At 37.0% G+C, this 20,550-nt stretch overlaps 1 protein-coding gene across 5 annotated transcripts in view; it reads left to right on the top strand.

Moving 5' to 3' along the window:
• Positions 1-20,550, top strand: part of ATP2B1 (ATPase plasma membrane Ca2+ transporting 1) — a 128,566-nt gene that overhangs the window by 93,180 nt on the left and 14,836 nt on the right. For 4 of the 5 annotated variants that reach the window (XM_006933920.4, XM_003989101.5, XM_023257292.2 and 1 more), the window contains exons 10-18: positions 1,045-1,287; positions 2,631-2,872; positions 5,430-5,667; positions 10,286-10,465; positions 11,136-11,223; positions 11,830-11,936; positions 18,644-18,835; positions 19,073-19,286; positions 19,728-19,939. In XM_006933920.4, the coding sequence (XP_006933982.1) occupies positions 1,045-1,287; positions 2,631-2,872; positions 5,430-5,667; positions 10,286-10,465; positions 11,136-11,223; positions 11,830-11,936; positions 18,644-18,835; positions 19,073-19,286; positions 19,728-19,939 (1,716 nt within the window). The remainder of the gene's footprint in view (positions 1-1,044; positions 1,288-2,630; positions 2,873-5,429; positions 5,668-10,285; positions 10,466-11,135; positions 11,224-11,829; positions 11,937-18,643; positions 18,836-19,072; positions 19,287-19,727; positions 19,940-20,550) is intronic. The other variant, XM_019835324.2, reaches the window with a different exon arrangement.

The raw sequence follows: 20,550 nt of genomic DNA, 5'->3' as shown, positions 1-20,550 counted from the left end.
CTTTAGGCTTTTATTAACGGTTTAGCCCAAATGTTACCAATTACTGCTCTTTTTCACGGAGCTGTGTCGTATTTATGGATGCTTTGTTAGTACTTTGCAAAGTGAAACAACTTTTTTTCACTGTAGAACTTAGTTTTTTTAGTATTAATATTTGCATCAATATTAATGCAAATCGTAAGTAATTTCAGAGGGTACACCTTTTTCTTCCCCATTTTTATTTCTTCCAGGAACCAGTTCTTGCAGTATCTAGCATGTTAGCAGTCACAGAACATACTTGGTAAAACAGCTCTGTGTGGTTTTTAACCCATTCTTCATTTTTGAGAATGAAATATCAAGCATTTTAATTCGAATGCCTTTTGAGGCTACTGTGAAAACTCTTGGTTGTTTAGAAAGTGTGTATTTTTGTTCGTGTAAATTAGAGGAGGAGATTATCCTAAGATGAGAATACCAGGTGTCTAGTATATGGAAAGGATAAAAAAGACCCACTCTGGTTTTGATCTGTTATGTCAATCTATCAGAGTCAAAAGGGAAAAAAAAAAATGAAACAACTGCGTGCCCACAGGCTCTGTATTTTAACTGATAAAGCTACTTTTTCCTTGGTGATTTGCTTTCCACTTTGTAAGGAGACTTAATCCTTAAATGTAATATATTTTTTACAAGGTTGTAAGTACCTTTGTACTTGGGAATACAAATTGTCAATGCTCTTATAATGTGAAGACACTTACAGAGGCTGTTGGGGGCATATAGTCAACATGATTTGCATATGAGTACAGGTATCTGTATTCATTTACCAGATTATGTTATATCGTGGTAAAAAAAAAAAAAGAAGATTGAAACCACAGAAAACTGGTATGATCTTTAGCTTTATTTGAATAGGTCAAATATACTAAAATTCTTCCAGTTGGTGCTTTATACTGTGTATTTGTATGTAGCTGGGAGTTTTTGTTCTTATTTTAAAGCATTTTACAATTTTGTGTAATGAGGTGATTAGTTTTGTATGTAGCTTAACTAGGTTTTTGTTTTTGTTCTTTTTTATCACCATAGAAAATGATGAAAGACAATAACTTAGTAAGGCATCTGGATGCTTGTGAAACCATGGGAAACGCTACAGCTATTTGTTCAGATAAAACAGGGACATTGACAATGAACAGGATGACAGTTGTTCAAGCTTACATAAATGAAAAACATTATAAAAAGATTCCTGAACCAGAAGCTATTCCACCAAATATTTTGTCCTATCTTGTAACAGGGATTTCTGTGAATTGTGCTTATACATCAAAAATATTGGTAAGGTTTCTTTAATAATTAATTTATATATGAAAATTAATTTTTAAATGTGTAATGATTAGACTATATGTAGCTCTTCAGACCTACCCTTATTATATATAAATTGAAGAACTGAATTATGTTATGTTTTTAAAAGTCATGTGTTCAGTTAATATAAGTTTCTTTGATACAATTTGTATTATGAGTAAGATCTGTTGATGGACTTATATCTTCTATTTACTTGTATTTTCCTCCTATGTTTTGAATGTCCCATGTTTAGAAACTGTCAAGACTTATAACCAGAGCAAGTTACTAATTTTAAATTCTTACTAAGCCTATTTTGTGAAAGTCCAGATTATCTTACTGTAGAATTTTCTAGAGAAAATTTTGAAGCCAGATTTCAACTGAGTATGTTTTTATATATGCTTGCTATATGCTCTCTTTGCTTTCTCAGTAGATCCTACCCCTGAGGTCATCCTTAGACCTTTTGAAACTAACTCAGTAAAGTAATTCTAGACTTTGTGCTGCCTTAAAATAAAATATTTTTAACTTTGCAAGTTAAAAGTGTTATTTACAACATGAAGTATGAAATTGCTTGAGTTGGTATGTGTTCTATTGATTTATGGAGGAAGACCATGAACAAAATTGATATTGCAAGTTGTCTAGTGAAGATATGCATGAATTAGATTATTAGACTGAAAAGTTATGGGATCTTGGTTCTAGATCTAGCTTTGCCTTTTACTAGCTAAAAGTCCGAGCTTCACTTTCTTCAATTGTTAAGTAAAGACTATCACATCTGCCCTTATTAGTGCAGTGGCAATTATATAAGGTGGTATTTGGGAAGATACTATGAAGAAGTAAAGCTTTTATGTATGTTTAAGGCAACAGTGATCTATTTTAATGCATTACTTTTATTTTAAGTTAAAAAACTTGTAAAGTAGACCGAATTTTGAGTTAATGTAAATGTTCAATGGAAACAGGAAGAGAAAAGGAAAGGAATTAAAATTTATGAAATCCCACTATGTGTCAAGAACCAACTGTAAGCTTTACATGCCTTATCTCACTTAATTCTTGGGTCATAAGTGCACCTGTTTTCCAGATGCTGAAGCCAAGGACCACAGCAGTGGGGTAACTTGCCAAAAATTCACATAGCTAGTAACTGGCAGGGCTGAGATTGGAATTCATGTCATTCTTGCCCCAGAGATCCTTTCTACTGTACCTTTTTGTGTCCCTCTTTGAAATGCTGCTATTAGAAGTTTCCTATATAATTTTGTTTTAGAATGTCGCATTCTATTTTACATTATAAATTAAACTGTCATAGAGAAACAAGATGATACTAGCTTCTAAACCTTTTTCTCTTATAGCCACCAGAGAAAGAGGGTGGATTACCTCGTCATGTTGGTAATAAAACTGAATGTGCCTTGTTGGGACTTCTTTTGGATTTAAAACGAGATTATCAGGATGTTAGAAATGAAATCCCAGAAGAAGCACTGTACAAAGTCTACACCTTCAATTCTGTTAGGAAGTCCATGAGTACTGTCCTGAAAAATTCAGATGGAAGTTATCGAATATTCAGCAAGGGTGCATCTGAGATAATTCTGAAAAAGTAAGAGTAAAATGCTTAGATGAATAAATTGCTCACTATAGTTGCTTTATGGAATACCTACTATGTTGCTATTGTTGCTATTTCATTTTTTTGTGAACATCAGGCATTTGATAGGACCTCAGAGCTTTCCAGTATATTTTAACGGTATCTAGATACTTGCCCATGGTGTTCTGCCATTTTCATACTTCAGCTTCTTTTATTTCATAGTATTTTTCTATAGGGAAACTCTGCCCATTACTTTCAATCTGGTGGACTTTATAAAGTAAACCTTGCTCTTTGTTTTTAGACATGTTGATTCCGTGGTTATAGAGGATCATGAAAAATAAAAGCCTCCTGGGAAGAAAAACTCAAGTTTACATCTTCAACGCAGCATTGTAGATAGTGAACTCGAAAAATGTGATGGATGAATTATAGATTAGTTTTTAGAACAGCAAAGCATTAAAACTAGTAGATCTTGAGAATTCTCCAATCAGGTTTCGTATTTATGCTGCTGCATTGTCATATTTAAATATCTCCTGTCATTTTGAGTCATTATCTTTCTTTTTTATTGTCCTTTTACAGAGCAGTAGTTTCAGTTTTGACATTACACATTTATGTATAATTTCTCTGGTGTTTATATGTTATTACAGGTGTTGAAATTATTTTGGTTTCCTTTATTCCAGAGAGAAGTAGAGAATTTAAAACCAATTTAAAAGCAGCTTTGGAAAATTAAAGCTCATTTGAAATTATAACATTTAAAAAATTTTTACTTTTAATTTGCTTATGTGTAGATTATAATCCAGCATTAACCTTAATGAATACTTGACAGATTGTACTCTAACAAGTTTAAGAGACAGGTCTGTAAATAAATCACTGAAAAGGCAGCATATGACAGATAGGTACAGTTTTAGGATGAGTTCATACTCTTAAGAAGGATGTGACACTTCGTTATTTTTTTAAGAAATCTCAGAAGTAGGATTAACTTTAAGAGTCTTTTATTCCAAACATGTGGCACTTTAGAAAGGTTTTGGCATAAAGTAAGAGCACGAAGGGAAAGGAAGCCGCATCAAAGGGAAGGAGGTGGGAATATGCTGGCCATATTGGGGAGGTATCTAGGTGCACAGTTCAGCTGGGTAATAATGGGTTTTGTGACACACACGCCACGTAGAGCTTTCTTCCCTTAAATGTACACTTGGTTATCTGATTTCAGTATGAAAGTTTAGAAATCTGTCTCATCCATGGCTTGCTGAATACCAGATAGGTGGTACAGGGAGGTTTTTGAATCAAAACCGATCAGGCTTTTTGACCACCAACTCTGCAACGGTGAAATAAAATGATGCATGTGAACCATCTAGCTAGGAGTCTGATAGATAATAAGTATACAGTAACTAGTCCTACATTTTGTCATGGGGCTCTTACACCTTAGGCTGAGCAGTAAAAAGGAAGTGGGCCAGATGATGTAACTGGAGTATGTTTTCCATCATCAGGGAGTAAGGTGGGTTGGGGGGGAAAGAAAGGATGGACTGGAGACATATTAATTAAAAAGCTGTTACAATAGCTGTAGCTCAAAGTAAGAGCCTGAAGAAGGCAGTAGCAGGGGGGAACAGAAAGAAGAGGCACCATTCAGGAGGTACCATTCAGGAGCCTGTTACAAGGACAAACAGAGGAGACTCAGGAGCTGATCATATATAAGTGGCGAGGAAAAAGGAAGTGTTCAGGTGAGATTTAAGATTTACATTGAAATTACTGGGCTGACGTTGATGTTAATATTGAAAAGGCAGCGTTTAGACTTGCATGCAGTAGATTTAGGTGTTGGTACAGCATCTGAATGGAGTTCCCGAGCAGTGATGGAGAGCTTTGGAAAACCATCAAAACAGAAGATGTGGATTTGACAGTCACCTGCCTAGAACAGGAGGAGGTCGCATCACCAAGGGAGAGGAGCAGAGAAAGGAGTCATGAAAAATAAACTTTAAATAGGGAAGTACATAGTGTGACCTTTATTTACTACATAATTAAAAGTTTGTAGTTAGTGTCACTGAAATTGAAACTATTTTGGCATTATCTCTCTCCTTCCAATAGAATGCTTATTTTAACAACAAGTTATTTTTTTTTTTTCATGGTTAAAACAATATAGGTGATGAAACAACATCTCAGGTAAGGGGTTGATTGAACTTGGCTTTTTACTTTAAAAGAAGAATATTTGTGAATTTTTTTGTTAAAGTTAATGCCTCATTCTGTACCAGAATGGACAGGTGTATCGTGTATCCTCTTCTGCCACTAGGGGTTCTTTGCAAAAATGTAAAAGCCTTGCGTTTCCAAAAGAGAAGGTTTAGAGAATATCTAGAGTAACTGATAAAGTGGAGAACTATCAAATGAGAACCATAAAAATTTAGAACTGTTTTTGTAAAGGGGAGGGTGAAAAGTGAATGTAATTTAAGTATGTAGAAATGCAGCATACATAATTTCTCTAAATTCCAGTTGTCAGATCCCATGATTTCTAGCCCTTCCCATTCACTTAAGTGGCATTAACCATTATTTTTGTTAATTATTGATGTTTGGATTCAACATTTCCTTTTAGGTGTTTCAAAATCTTGAGTGCTAATGGTGAGGCAAAAGTGTTCAGACCAAGGGACCGTGATGATATTGTAAAAACAGTGATTGAACCGATGGCTTCAGAAGGCTTGAGAACCATATGTCTTGCGTTCAGAGATTTCCCAGCAGGAGAACCAGAACCCGAGTGGGATAATGAAAATGATATTGTCACCGGCCTTACGTGCATTGCTGTTGTGGGGATTGAAGACCCTGTGAGACCCGAGGTGGTGAACCGTTCCGTGCTCTGCATGTGCAGAATCTCTCAACCCCAGGGCATCTAGGCACTGACTACAGCCACTTTTCTAGTAACCTTCTTGGTGTTTGTGATTTAATTTTTTTTTCTGTGTCAGTCCAAAAGGTGAAGAAAATATAGTGCTTGTGATGCATATGCTACCTATGTATAGTTTTTTTCTTTTTAAGTTTATTTATTTTGAGTGAGAGAGAGAGAGAGAGAGAGAGATGGCAGGGATGGGCAGAGAGAGAAAGGGAGAGAGAGGATCCCAAGCAGAGGATCCCTCTGCTGACAGCACAGTGCCCGATGCGGGGCTTGACCTTACACACCACGAGATCATGACCTGAGCTGAAATCAAGAGTCAGATGCTTAACCGACTGAGCCACCCAGGCGCCGCCCCCTACCCCCATGTACAGTTTTTAATTAGACCGCTTCCCTTGAGGATCTTACGTACTGATAGCACCATAACCTAACACAGTACCTTGAACTCAGTAGGTTTTTCCAATCATATTTATGTTGAATAATAGATGCATTAAATTATGTGCTTTCATAGTTTGTAGACCACCACTGCTCAATAGAACTTTCTTGTGATGATAGAAGTTTTCTAGATGTTGTTCAACACAGTAGCCACTCACCACATGGGACTTACGAGTTTTTGAAGTATGGCTAGTACAACTGAAAAACAGAATTTTTAAGCTTTATTTAATTTGAATGGAAACATCTTGTTACCATACTGGACAGCATGCATCTCTAGACTTTGTTTCTCTTCTTTTTATTTTAAAGTTTATTGAGCAACTGCTGTGTGCCAGTCACTATGCTAGGGTACTGTAGACATAAAGATTTTTGAGATTTGTTCCCCGGCCTCAAAGAAGTCACTCTTGGGTGGGAATGAGCAAACACGTAAACAACATGAGCCCCAACTTTGTCTAAAGCAATAGCATCTTTTTATTGAATTCTTACTGTGTGCCAGATACTGTGCCACCTGCTTTACATGTATTATTTCATGTTCACCTCTATTAATTATTAGTCTAATTTGACAGATGAAAAAAAGTCAAGGTGTGTAGAGGTTAGCTCTAGACCATAGAACTAATATGTTCAAATTTTGGCTTTGTCTAAAACACATGTTCTTAAAAGACCACTATGCCATATATATATATTCTTTTATATTGAAAATGTTTCTTTTTTTAAAGTTTATTTATTATGAGAAGGGTGTGTGTGTGGGGGGGGGGGGGGAGAGAGAGAGAGAGAAAACATGAACAGGGGAATGGCAGAGAACGAGGGGGAGAGAGAGAATCCCAAGCAGGCTCCTCACTGTCAGCAGCACCCAATGTGTAGAACCAAGTACTTCTTTAGGAACTAGAAATACTGCAGTACACAAAATTGTCATGAAGTTTATATTCTAGAGAAGTAAGGAGGCCAAACAGACAAAATAATAGGTACTTACTATGCCAAGAGAAAATACATACTGTGAGGAATAAGGCTTGGTCCCCACCCTCAAAGGCTTTATATTCTGACTGGCATGTGGGGGTAGTTGGGAGGGTGATATCAGATAAGACAATTACAAGTGTGAAAAGAGCTACAAGGGATAGGCACAGGGTGATGAAATAGGTAACAGAGAGACCACGTTAAGAATGTCTGAAGATAAGACATTTGTATTGAGATCTGATGGCTGAAAGTGAGCCCGCCATTTTAATAGTTGTGAGAAGAATATTCCAGGCAAACGGAACCAAAAATACAGAGAGGCCTGATGGTGAGAAAGTCCTAGCCATTTCAAAGATAGAAAGGAGGCCAGTATGGCCAGAAGTATGGACAAGAAGGGGCAGGTAGGATTATCTTTGGTCTTATAAAGACAATAAGGGTTCTGAATTGTATTCTGAAACTCAGTGGGAAGTAATTCAGGCTGGGAAGTGACATGATTTGTGTTGTTAAGAGACTATCTTGGGTACTGTGTAAGAAACAGAGGAGGTGAAGCAGGGAAGCCGGAAGATTATTGCAGTGATCGCAGGCAAGAGATGGTCATGCTTAGCACTTCACATAGTGTGGCAGGGCAGATGAAAAGAAAAGGATGATTTCAAAGTAAATGGAGGTAGAACCAATAGGAATGAATCTGTTGGGTTGGGATATACTGTTTTTGACATTGTTGAGGTGTCTGAAACATCCAAATGTATGTCATGTGGGCATTTGGACCTAGTAGCCTGAAAGTGGCCTAGGCTGGGATATCCACATGAGGGGTTCCCAGAGATCTCCTGGGGAAAGTATAGCTCTACAATTAGATGCCCTATAGAGGACAGTCTGCTTGCATAACTGGGTGATGGTACTACCGGTGGAATAAGAGAATCAGAAACAGCCTATATAGAGATCAAGGTAAATTCCATTTGGGGTTTTAGAGTTTCAAATGCTTATGAAATATACAGGTGGGTAATGTTTCCCAACCTTTGGTCAAAGGGAAACCAAAGTTTTATTCATGGATTTATGCCTTAAATCTTACCTAAATGTAGTATTAAATCAGGTGTCTACAACTTTTGTCCTTTGGAAAATATATGGCTTTTATCATGCTCTTGGCATTGAGGTTGATGGGAGAGTTTCATCTTTTTTTAAACATGTAAGTGGCACTTAATTTTTTTAGTATCACCAAATGAGATAGGTACTTTCAGACTAAAGTGAGACAACGTGATATACAACAGCTTTCTCTTGGTGGGTATTCTGGACTGTGCATTTCTGATATAGAGAATTTTGATAAATCAGGTATCTAGAATAAATCCAGCTTTATTGCATTTGCATAGGTTCTTGAACGTGGTAATTGGCTTCTCTTCAGTTTCCTATCTCTAAAAGTGGAGGTAGTTTGTCAGCTTTGAGTGGAAGTATTTGGTGTGGTTAGTGGGCCATCAATAAATGTTAGTTTGTCCTTGTTAAATATTATTTGCCACATCTTTTTAACCTGAGAGCAGCTTCTTCCTCTTATTCATTGTCTTCCTATTTCAAATGATCTTGGGATAGCACCCAATCAGTGAGTTCTTGGGTAGACAATCTTGAGTTATTTTTTTATCTCCAATAAGATATCCAAATATATATTACATTTATACAGCAAACCATTGTTTTCAAAATCAAATTTTGATTTCTTTTTTAAATAGAGGTATGCACTATACAAAGACACAGTTTTGTGTAGATAGAGGTATGCACTATACAAAGACACAATTTTGTGTAGATAGGCCATGAAAGCTGCTTCCAGAGACATTACATTTAAACTGTATTTATAAAAGAAATCATAAACTGTCAGCCTGCAGACCAAATTTAGCCTTCAGTCAAATTTTCCTTGGACCGTGTGTGTGTGTGTGTGTTTAAAGAGTTATGTATTGAGAGAGCATACACAAATCGAGCTTTCTGTTTTCTCTTGAAGTTGTAGGTTCTATCAATATTAGATGCTTACTCCACCATAGTGAAAACAAGCTGGAGCGGAATCTCTCTCTCATGAGGCATTAGTTTGGGGTTTGTAACTGTGAGAGTGTTTTCCTCATTTATGTTACCCACATGGCTCTGTAGGCATTTGCATTTGCATCTGCATCCTCTGCTCTAGAGGGATCAGTATGGATTTCCTGTTAGAGAAGAGTAGGGAAGGATTTTGTAGGCAAAAGGAATTGCTAGAAGCAGAGACACAGAAACAACATATAGATTATTCATCCGTCAAGTTGTGTAGTAGAGGAGAATTGTAGATAAACTGGAAAACTATTCTGAGGCTCAAGTGTGATACTTTATTATACTAAGAACTTTGTGGTTTATAGTATAATAGTAGAGGAATCATCACATAATTTTAAGAAAATCTATTAGAAGAATAATTCTGTCAAGTCTATCAGATGTTTTACAGGAAGAACAAACATAGACAAGGATACCAGGTAGAGGGAACAAGGTGCAGGGAAGGTTTGAGGTAGAATCCACAAGATTCCCTGTCCTTTAAAGATGGATAGGATAAAGGAAATGGAAGACGTCATGATGATGGCCCTTAGGTTTCTGTTAGATACATAGGTTTAAGAAACATCGTCCCCTTTTTGGACACCCAAATTCCAATGTCCACTTCTCTGATGGAATTATGAACCCAGCACTCACAATGAGGTGGGAGAAAAATGTAAATTTGAAAGTTATTAGCACATACATGACAGTTGAAGTTACAAGAGTAGGTAAAGTCATCCTTAGAAGATAAGGAGTGGGGGGAGCAGGGGGCAGGAAGTGAGCCACCCATACTATACTCTCAAGAATACATCAGCATTTTACTGTGGTGTGGTCTGGGCAGTAAACCCAGAAAGGTAGAAAGCCAACCAGAAAAGAACTGCATAATGGTTGGGGAGGGGGAGCATTTTAAGAAGGCTTTGGTAAATAAATAATGCAAACATAAAATAGAATCACAACTGAAAATGAAGCCTGAACTAGGACTATGGAAGTAGAAGAGGAAAGAAGAGATTATTGGGAACAATTGAAGAAATACTGAATATATTGAGATGAAATTTAAATTTTCATTATCTGTGGGACGATGCAGTAATGCATTATGCAGTGGGTTCCCCCCCCCGGAAATATTAATTTTCTTTCATAATATGATTTTTTTTTTCTGTGTAAACCAGGTACCAGAAGCAATAAGGAAGTGTCAGAGGGCTGGAATTACTGTGCGGATGGTCACTGGTGATAATATTAATACCGCTCGGGCTATTGCTACCAAATGTGGTATTTTACATCCTGGGGAAGATTTTCTATGCTTAGAAGGTAAAGATTTCAACAGAAGAATACGAAATGAAAAAGGAGAGGTAAGGATTGTTTTTTGTTTTTTGGTTTTTTTTATGTTGATAAATTTTTCATACATTGGGAATTTCATTCCACAAATAACATACTGAATATGCACCATGTGTTAGGTATCACCATGAATAAATGCAGCCTGCACCTGAAGCACAAAAACACTAAAGTTTTAGGATTTCATGATCTGGAGATTTGTCCTAAAGGGACAAAAAAGAGCACTTCTTTTTTTCAGTCTAGGCCAATTTCAGAAGTGTATGTGTAAGTGAATGTGGGAGGAGGAATTTGAAAAGGTTGATAACGGAGCATATTTTAGGGCACCTCAAACTCTTCTGAGCTTTTTATACTGTGCTAAGGAGTTTTCATTTTCATAGACAGTAGGAAGATTTTCTAATTTTGATCATATACAGTAGTGGTTCTCAACCTTGAGTATGCATCACAGTGACCTGGAGAGTTTTTTAAAAACCTTGACTGCTAGGCCCCAACCCAGAGTTGTTATTTGATAAGATGATAGGCTTGGTGCCTTGTTCAAAAATTTGCATTTCTGACAAGTTCCCCGGAGTTGCTGATGGTTCTGGTCTGTTAACCATACTTTTGAGAACTGCTGATACATATGCCAGATTGCTAATTGGGGAACTATAAAACTAGATTTGGGTGCATTTTAACTGTCATAAACATTTATAGATTGAGCAAGAGAGGATAGACAAGATTTGGCCAAAGCTTCGAGTACTTGCAAGATCTTCTCCTACTGACAAACATACACTGGTTAAAGGTGAGTAGGTTTTACAGTTATTTCACAATTTCTTAATAACAGAAATGTGTTCTTCTGAAAATAGTAATAGATACTGAATAATAGATTTATTGACTCTAGGATGTTGTCTTTTCCAATAAAGTCTAAATACATTTCCTTTTTATTTTTTTATTTCTTTTAATGTTTGTTTATGTTTGAGAGAGAGAAATAGAGCATGATTGAGGGAGGAACAGAGAGAGAGGGAGACACAATCCAAAGCAGACTCCAGGCTCTGAACTGTCAGCACATAGCCTGATGTGAGGCTTGAACGCACGAACCAGGAGATCATGACCTGAGCCAAAGTTAGACACTTAACCCACTGAGCCACCAGGCACCCTATGAATATATTTCCTATTCACACCTTTGGTTAATTGTGTTTATCTTCAGTAAAACAGGATATTGCTCCTAATGTAACCTTAGTTTCTGGACTTGGTCCTTGCCCAGCGTCTCAGCAGTTTTCATTTCTCTATGTGTGTTTGTTTCTTTTTAACTTCAGGTCTGTAAAACTGGCTGGTCAGGGTACTCTGCAGAATCATCTTATTAATTAAAGGGGATGTTTTTACAGCAAAAATATTACTTTTGTTTTAGGTATAATTGACAGCACTGTCTCAGAACAACGCCAGGTTGTAGCTGTAACTGGTGATGGTACAAATGATGGCCCAGCACTAAAGAAAGCCGATGTTGGATTTGCAATGGTAGGAACTTACCTGTTTAAGTATTCAGATATAATTTACTGGCTGAGTTGTTTATTACTAAATTGCTATTGATACTAAACTCTGTACCTCAAGATTTGAGTCAAAGTATGTCTCTAAATTGAAATATAAGTCTGAGTAGTTTGTAACTACATTTATTTGATGCAGTGAAATCTGGCTAGAAGGTGACTCTTGAACACTTACAACATCATGCATTTACCTTATACTCTGCAAAATGTATATATGTATCTGTCATCTGATCTGAACCTTTCAGCAATCCTCTTGAGAGACAGGCTTTGAACAGATGAGAGAGGGAGTGCGTGTGTGTGTGTGTGTGTGTGTGTGTGCGTGTGTGTGTGTATCTAAGTTAAAAATATGATTTGAGAATCTTCCACTCAACTGAAAATGTCTGTTAAAGAGTCACTGAATCATCATTTCATATATAATAGCTATAATCCTCTTTCAATTGGAAAAAATGTACTTCCCTCCTCCACAAGTCTTGGATTTAGATTTGATTATTTAAAGTGCTAGAAAATCTCAGCATTTCATTATTATTTTCTTTTACTCTAGCCATAATACTGATAGTGTACTGATTAAGTATTTACTATAAAATTGCTATCATGAAATATATGTACTACATAAATGTTTAATGATTGATAGTAGGTTTTTCATATCTTTGAATCAATTTCTTCCTGTGAACCTTCATAGCCATTGTATAGGTATTAAAGTTTTTGGGGGGCACTTGCCCCCTCCAGGGGAATTTGTGATGGGAATTATGTGCCTCATCGTCTTTCTAAAATATGGGAGACTTGAATCGTGAAGCATAGTCTGGCCCTACACGTTTCAGATACAAGATTATATATGTGTACCAATGTTTATTTGTGTAATTCGTCCCCCTGATATTTTGCTGCTAAAATAGGGGTTTAGCAGAACCATCACCATGGTGACAGCCTTTCAACTGGCATGAGAGAGATGGAAAGAGGAAATTCTGTGGGTGAAGTGCTCTCAGCCGAAAGCTGTGAACCCCAAGAGCCCCACCCTACCCTGTTCCAAACTCAGTAGGGTTGGCAGCAAGTTTGTCTGAACTTCTGAAGACTTGTGAAAGGTAGATGAAGGGAGAAGGAATATTGAAGTGCCTTTCCTTTGGCTGTGGGCAGATAGGATCATTGTTCACTTTAGGAACACGGGATCACACTCTGCTGCTCTTGAGCATTTACCAGGACTCTGACTGTTACTTTCATCTGGACAGCCAGCCAGGAAGGCTTTTGCAGTGCATTTTAAAAACTAAAAAGCTTTCTTCCCAAAACTTCAGTGTTTAAGGCAGATGCTAAGAGGTTTCAAAACATACAGGTAAATATAGTATTACAGATAGAACAGTACAGTGGCTGCTTTGTTTAAGCCCGGAAGGTTTTAGGCCCATTGTACCACTTATTCTTTTTAAGTTAGCACATCAGACATCTAAATCTATTTTAAAAAGACAGAGGAAGAATGACTTGAACTTGAAAGCACTTTTGTTCAGTCAAGCTTAAGTTTACTTTGTGTATTTATTCAGTTTTTCAATCTTACATTTTAAAACTGAAAGACAAAATTATTTGGCTTGAGTTTTTAATAGATACCCGCAAGAAATGACTATTGATTAGTCCTTTTTAAATTTGTCTCTTACTTTGCAGGCAGAAATAGCCATTTTAGAAATACTATCTGTGTATTCTCCCTCTCTGTCTCTGTCTCTCTATATATGTACATATATATGTATGTATATCTATATATATACACACGTATATATGTATATATATGTATATGTATGTGTATTTATATATGTATATATATGTATATATAATGTATATATACACACACACTATACATACTGATATTTAGAAAATTCAACATTTAAAAAAAATTTCAACATAAAAGTGACATTTACAAAAGGACTCTAAGTACATTATTAGCTTGCAGGGCACCTGGGTGACTCAGTCGGTTAAGCGTCCGACTTCAGCTCAGGCCATGATCTCATGGTTTGTGAGTTGGAGCCCCACGCCAGGCTCTGTGCTAACAGCTCAGAGCCTGGAGCTTGCTTTGGATTCTTTGTCTCATTCTCTCTTTGCGCCTCCCCCGTTTGTGCTCTAGTGCTCTATCTCTCTTTGTTTCTCAAAAATAAATACAATATGTACTTAAAAAAAAAAAAGTACATTATTAGCTTGCAAAGAAGTCTGACTTTTTCCTCTATTTAGCCATGCCCCATAGATTCCTTAAGATTGCAAGCCTCCGTGGTACATTTAAAATATGATTATATTATTTTATTATATTACATTATTCTTACCAAAATTCACTTTACCATAACATACCGATATTTCTGTCCTCAGAGTCTGAGTACCATGATGTATTTCTATAACCAAATACATCTTTGGCAGTAAAATCTTCCCTAAGGTAATTAAGATCCTGTCTTTTTAAACTTTGGATTACTAAAGGATTTGTTTGTTTATTCTCCAAACATTAAGAAGCCATTTTCAGTATTCTGGTCCAGAAACATTAGAGATGAGTAGTTGCCTCCTGAAGGTTCAGCAGGCAGAGAAATAAATAATCAGAGCATGGTGGCACCAAGTGAAGGCCCAGACACAACACGCGGAGTGCTGCAAGGAGGAAGACTGCCTGGAGCGACTGGGAAAGGGTTTCTGAAAGAAGCACCAATTGGAGTTGAGGGAGAGAGAAGAGGAGGTGCGGAAGTACAGCCCAGAGACCCTCAGTGGGGCTGCAGGAAGTTTAACTTGACTAGAAGGGGGTGTGTGCTCTTGGGAGGTAATGGACTATGAGGCCAGGCTGATTGGGGACCCGAAAAGGGCCTTAAATGCTGAGAAAAGAGAGTTCGTTCTTTCATCCAGTAGACCAGCCCTTTCCCGAGCAGACTTCCAGCGGAGTAAAGGAAGCTTGGATACTCACAACACAGGGTGGCACACGGCTCAGAGAAGCTCACAAAAAAGCTGTTTAACTTTTTCTGATGGAAGTTTCCCAAACTTACTTGACTATGGAACTCATTTTTATTTGGACACAAATTAACATCTCAAAATTACTCTTTAAAGTTTGAAGGATTCTGAACAAGGGTATGGTGAGGTTTGCATTTGTACAAGACAGGGGTGCCGAGAAACAGGGAAACCTATAGGGCTCGGATGTTTTAGATACGGTTCACGTTCCAAGTCAAATATTCCAATTAGAAGCTAGAGACTCAAATTTTAAATTAAGATTGTTTCCCCTTGAATATTTTTGAGAAAAGCTTATTTATCAAAACAATATATGCATTTAAAAAGTCAGATCACTTCGCAAGATTTACTACTTAGGTCCCCAGTGATAAGTATTATTCCAGCTCATTTTTTTGATGAAAGGAAACCGACTAGTTTAGCTGTTTGTTTTCCTTAGTTGTTTGCGTCCACATATCTAAATGACATGATGGTGCTTTTTTGTTTTCTTAAGCACTGGCTATTGACTTCTCGCCAAGGAAGGTGCAGATGTAGCACTTTTATGGGCTCACCAGGCACACACCACGGTCACTTCCATAACTGCATACATGCACACTACCTATCCTATCACTCTTCCCCCAGAGTTAGAGCATGATTTCAGATAGATCAGCATATTGATCAGCATTGTGATTGTAAATGCTGATCCAAGCTGAGCCGTGTGGCCTACTGATAAGTCTTACTTGCTTGCACAACTTTTTGTATTCCCTATAAATTATCTTTTTCATTGACTTTTTTAAATCTTTTTTTTTTAATTTGTTCACTCTTGCTTTTCTGTGTACTCCAACACTAATTCATCATCAAATTCTCCTTTCTTTACGTCAGAATCATCTGGCGCTTTTACATTTTTACCTTCTTAGAGCCTCCTCTCCCAGACCTTCTGACATGCTTCAATGTGGACTGTTGGCTAGGCCTGCGACCCAGCTGTCTTGTTTTCTCCGTACCTGAGGATTTCCTTTTCCTCTCTCATGTCGGCTCTTGTATTTCCTGGACTCGATGTCATCATCTGTTTTGGTGTACTCCCTCATATAGTAATGTCGTCTTCTCCAATAACTTCCTGACAAAAAACAATTCAGGAGAGGTAAACTCTTTTATAACTTTTATGACTGAAGTCTCCACCCTTTCCTCACTCTTGATTCTTAATCTGACTTGGTATAAAGGTCTAGTTTGAAAATCATTTTTTCCACTCAGAATTTTGAATTCATTCCTCTATTGTTACGAACCATTTTGAATTTTGAACCTCTTGTGTTGTTTTCTTTTTTTGTTTTACTTTCTGGAAGTATATACGTCTTAGTTTCCAGCCTCCTGAAATGTAATGATTTTTTGTCATGGAACGACTTTCTGTTATGAAATAAACTCATTTTCTTCAATTTTGTGAAATTTTTTTGTAATAGTCATTTCATCGCCACTGTTTGTTCTTTTGGAATACCCACCCTCCTTCCCACCCTGTGCCTGGTGAGCCCGTAAAAGTGCTACGTCCTTCCCAGTTCTTGATCTGCTTGGACTTACTATCTGGTCTCCTTTTTTCGTATTTACCATACCTTTGTCATCTTGCTTTATTTTCAGGGATATTTCCTCGGTTTCTGTTTTGTTTTAGTTTTGGGTTTTTGTTTTTGTTTTTTTCATTTCTGTGATCATATATTGTAATTTCCAAGAGTTGTTTTTGGATCTCTAAGTTTTTTGTTCTTGTTTTAGCATCCTATTCATGTTTCACTGATGTACCTTTCGAAGGATTTGACTTTTTAAAATAAATTTTTGTCTCTGCAGAGTCTGTGTGTCCATTTGCCTTTTGGTTTAGTCTCTTTCAGATTAGTCTTTCCTCAGATGTCAGGTGATTCTCGGTTGTCTCTGAGTGTCTACCAGTGGAAAGCTGGAAAGCCTTGGACCTGTAGGTGGAATTTGTCAAACAGAAGCCTCTCAGTAAAGTGTTCTGGCTTGGCCATTTCACTTCCTTAGGGTACATTGAATTGTATTTTTAGGTCTTTTCTCTTAAGATTTCTCAGAAAATAATTGTCAAATCTGTACCTTAATACTGGTACAGTACTGGGCAACAAGTAGAGAAAAAAGGGTCGTGGTCTCAGCACTCAATAAACAGAGTTACTCTTAGCCTCTTTTTTTTTTTCAGGGTAGCACCCCTATATTCAGCAGTGCTTGGTATCCTTCAGTCTGGACCTTCTTTGTCATACCCTCTCTGATAAATTAGCAGGTAGTCTTCGTCCAGGTCATAGGGCTCACCAAATTGTCACTTGGTTGCATGGACTTGGGAAGAGGCCTTGAGGATCTAGGTGCCTTTTCTTTTAATTTTATTATTAACGTGTAACACACATACGGAAAAGTGCCTAAGTCATAAATGCACAACTGAGGGGCACCTGGGTGGTTCAGTTGGTTAAGTGTCCAGTTTCAGCTCAGGTCATGGTCTCACAGTTCATGAGTTCGAGCCCCACATCCGGCTCTGCTGTCAGCACAGAACTGGCTTTGGATCCTCTGTCCCCCTCTGTCTCTGCCCACCCCCCACTCATTCTCTCTCTCTCGAAATAAACTTTAAAAATTAAAAAAATACATAAATAAATGTACAACTGAATGGATTATCACAAATGAACAGACCTGTTCTACTATGCAAGGCGAGAAATAGATTATTACCTATTCCCATAGGTGTGTCAGTCACACCGTCTTCTAATCATTGCCCTGTTTCTCTGCAAAGATAACTAGTAGTCTGAAGATTACTTTTGCCTGTTACCAAACTTTGAACATAAGAAAATTGTGTTACGTGTTATTTTGAGTCCAGCTTGAACCTGTGAACTGCGAGATCATGATCTGAGCCAAAGTCAGACATGTAAACAACCGGCTGATCTACCCGGGTGCCCCATGAGTCCAGTATTCTTGATCCATCATTATGCTTATGAGATTCACCTGTGTTGTTTTGATTAATCCACAGTTTATTAATGCATCCCATTCTACTCTTGACGGACGTGGTTCTTAGTTTGGACCTTCTTGGTACTTCTTCAGTGTCTTTGATCGACTTACAAGAATTCCTTCTCTTTTCATTCGTACCCTCAACCCTCCTTCAGTGCTACCTGGATTCCGTTCTCTAGGGTCTGCCGGCTTACAGTTTGGTTATCTCCTTTCTAGCCTTTTAGGATTTCTTTGCACTCCTTTCTCACTAACGTTGTTGTGAGTTGTTATTGTTGAATGTATCTTTTTGTGTGACTGTTGGGAGGAACTTGGGTGATGCCTGTGTTCATTCCTCATTGTTTTCAAGCCAAGTTTGAACTTTCTTTTCTCCTTTTTAACTTTTAATAATTATTTTATTTAACCCAGTGAATCCAAAATATCCCTTAAAAGTGTAACCAATGAAAAAATAATTAGTGAGCTGTTGAGCTTTCTTTTTTCTTTTTTGTATTAAGTCTTCAGAACCAGTGCATATTTTATACTTACAGCATATCTCAATTACAACACTAGGTTTTCATTGGAAATATTTGGTTTGTACTTATATTTCATGCAATATCTTATTCTTTGATTTTTGCTTTAGATGGAATATCTTCCTGACAGGTATCTCAGAATAAGTATATTACCTTCTTTTACAGTAAATTTAAGTCCTTAGTTACTAAGTATGGAGGTAACAATTTTTGTTATTTACTACCCTTTCGGATATTTAAAGGTTATACTTTAAACATTGAGTCTAATTCACAGAATTTTTTTTAATAGGGTATCGCTGGAACTGACGTAGCTAAAGAAGCATCTGATATTATTCTCACAGATGACAACTTTACGAGCATTGTTAAGGCAGTTATGTGGGGACGAAATGTCTATGACAGCATCTCCAAATTCCTTCAGTTCCAGCTCACAGTTAATGTAGTAGCAGTGATTGTTGCTTTCACGGGCGCCTGTATTACTCAAGTAGGTTCACAGTTTTTATTATTAAAACATGGTTGTTTTAAAGCAAAACTGTATGTATAATCTGCTGCGTTAAAGTACTTAAATAGTTGAATAAACTGAACCTTAATATTATAGGTTAATTAATATAAAAATGTAATCCTGTTCTGTTCTGTAAGTTCTTAAATACAAAAGGCTTCCTGAGAATTTCTGAGTCCCTGAATAGTTATGAATGTCTATTAGGAAACCTGTCTTTTCTAGGATTCACCACTTAAGGCTGTACAGATGCTGTGGGTGAACCTCATAATGGATACGCTCGCTTCCCTGGCTCTGGCGACTGAACCCCCCACTGAGTCTCTCTTGCTCCGGAAGCCTTATGGTAGAAATAAGCCTCTCATCTCACGCACGATGATGAAGAATATTTTGGGTCATGCATTCTATCAACTTGTAGTAGTCTTTACACTCTTATTTGCTGGTAAGAATTCAATGCCTGATAAAGCTTTGGTTGTTTTTATTCCAAGCTAATGTAATCCCAGATGTTTTAATGTTACAACTTCTTCAAGAACAGCAGTTGTTCTGTTTCTGACCCCCATTTATCTTTACTTTCTCCTCTTTGTCAGTGGATGATGCTTATTAGGAAGGCACTACAATAGATAGTGGGAGGAAGTAAAAAGAATCCTCGTTTCTTGTCCTGGTTCTGCCACTAACTTCGATATCATAATTTGGGGGGTTCCATGTCCTCGTCTATAAAACAGGAGAGTTGTATTAGATAACCCCAGGTTCCTTCCAACTTTTCCTGTGCTGTCATTGGAGATCAAATAAAGGTCTGGCTAGGTTTTATTACTGCATACTTTTCTTGAAATGTTAAATTATTTTGTATGGTTAATTACAAAATCGTAATTTTTCATTCTTTCAGGAGAAAAGTTTTTTGATATTGATAGTGGAAGAAATGCTCCTTTGCATGCTCCTCCTTCCGAACATTATACTATTGTTTTTAATACCTTTGTGCTGATGCAACTTTTCAACGAAATAAATGCCCGGAAAATTCATGGTGAAAGAAATGTATTCGAAGGAATCTTTAATAATGCCATCTTCTGCACAATTGTTTTAGGCACTTTTGTGGTACAGGTGGGTAATTGGAAAAGATAGTTTCACATTTGATTATTATGTAGGAGATACTAGATAAACAGGTAGCTTGTTCCAGAAATTACTTGACTGCTACATGTGTGGGGCTTCTATGTATTGCCTTAATGACACCTAAAAAAAGTTTTAAATATCATACTTCCAGTGAAAGTATGATCATTTCTATCCTGAAATCCTGAAGATCATATTAAGCTAATACTATTTTAATTGCACTACCAATTCTGTGGTTGTGATACTTTTTACTGAATCTGATACTGATTCTTCATTGTATATCATGATCAAACTATTATAATTTTAATGTTACTTAAGATAAATCTTAGTTAACCAGTTTCTAATCTAGCTACAGGGATCGCTTAATTGCGTCCCACAGTTGATAGTAATCCTTTGTCTACAGTTGAGTCTGTTATTAAATAATAATATCTGAAATGAATATTCTAAAATTCATGTGATTCTGAATGCTGCTCTCTGAGTTGGTACATGCCAGTTTTTCATTTGGCCCTTGAACAACACGGGATAGGGGCACCAGCCCACACCCTTTCCTCACCCCAGCTCACCCCTGCACAGTTGAAAATCTGAATATAACTTTGGAACTCTCC

Source organism: Felis catus, chromosome B4 (assembly GCF_018350175.1).
Source record: "Felis catus isolate Fca126 chromosome B4, F.catus_Fca126_mat1.0, whole genome shotgun sequence".
In the NCBI taxonomy this organism is placed as follows: Eukaryota; Metazoa; Chordata; class Mammalia; order Carnivora; family Felidae; genus Felis; species Felis catus.
Note: the sequence above shows the minus strand (reverse complement) of the source record. Positions and strands in the feature narration are given on the sequence as shown.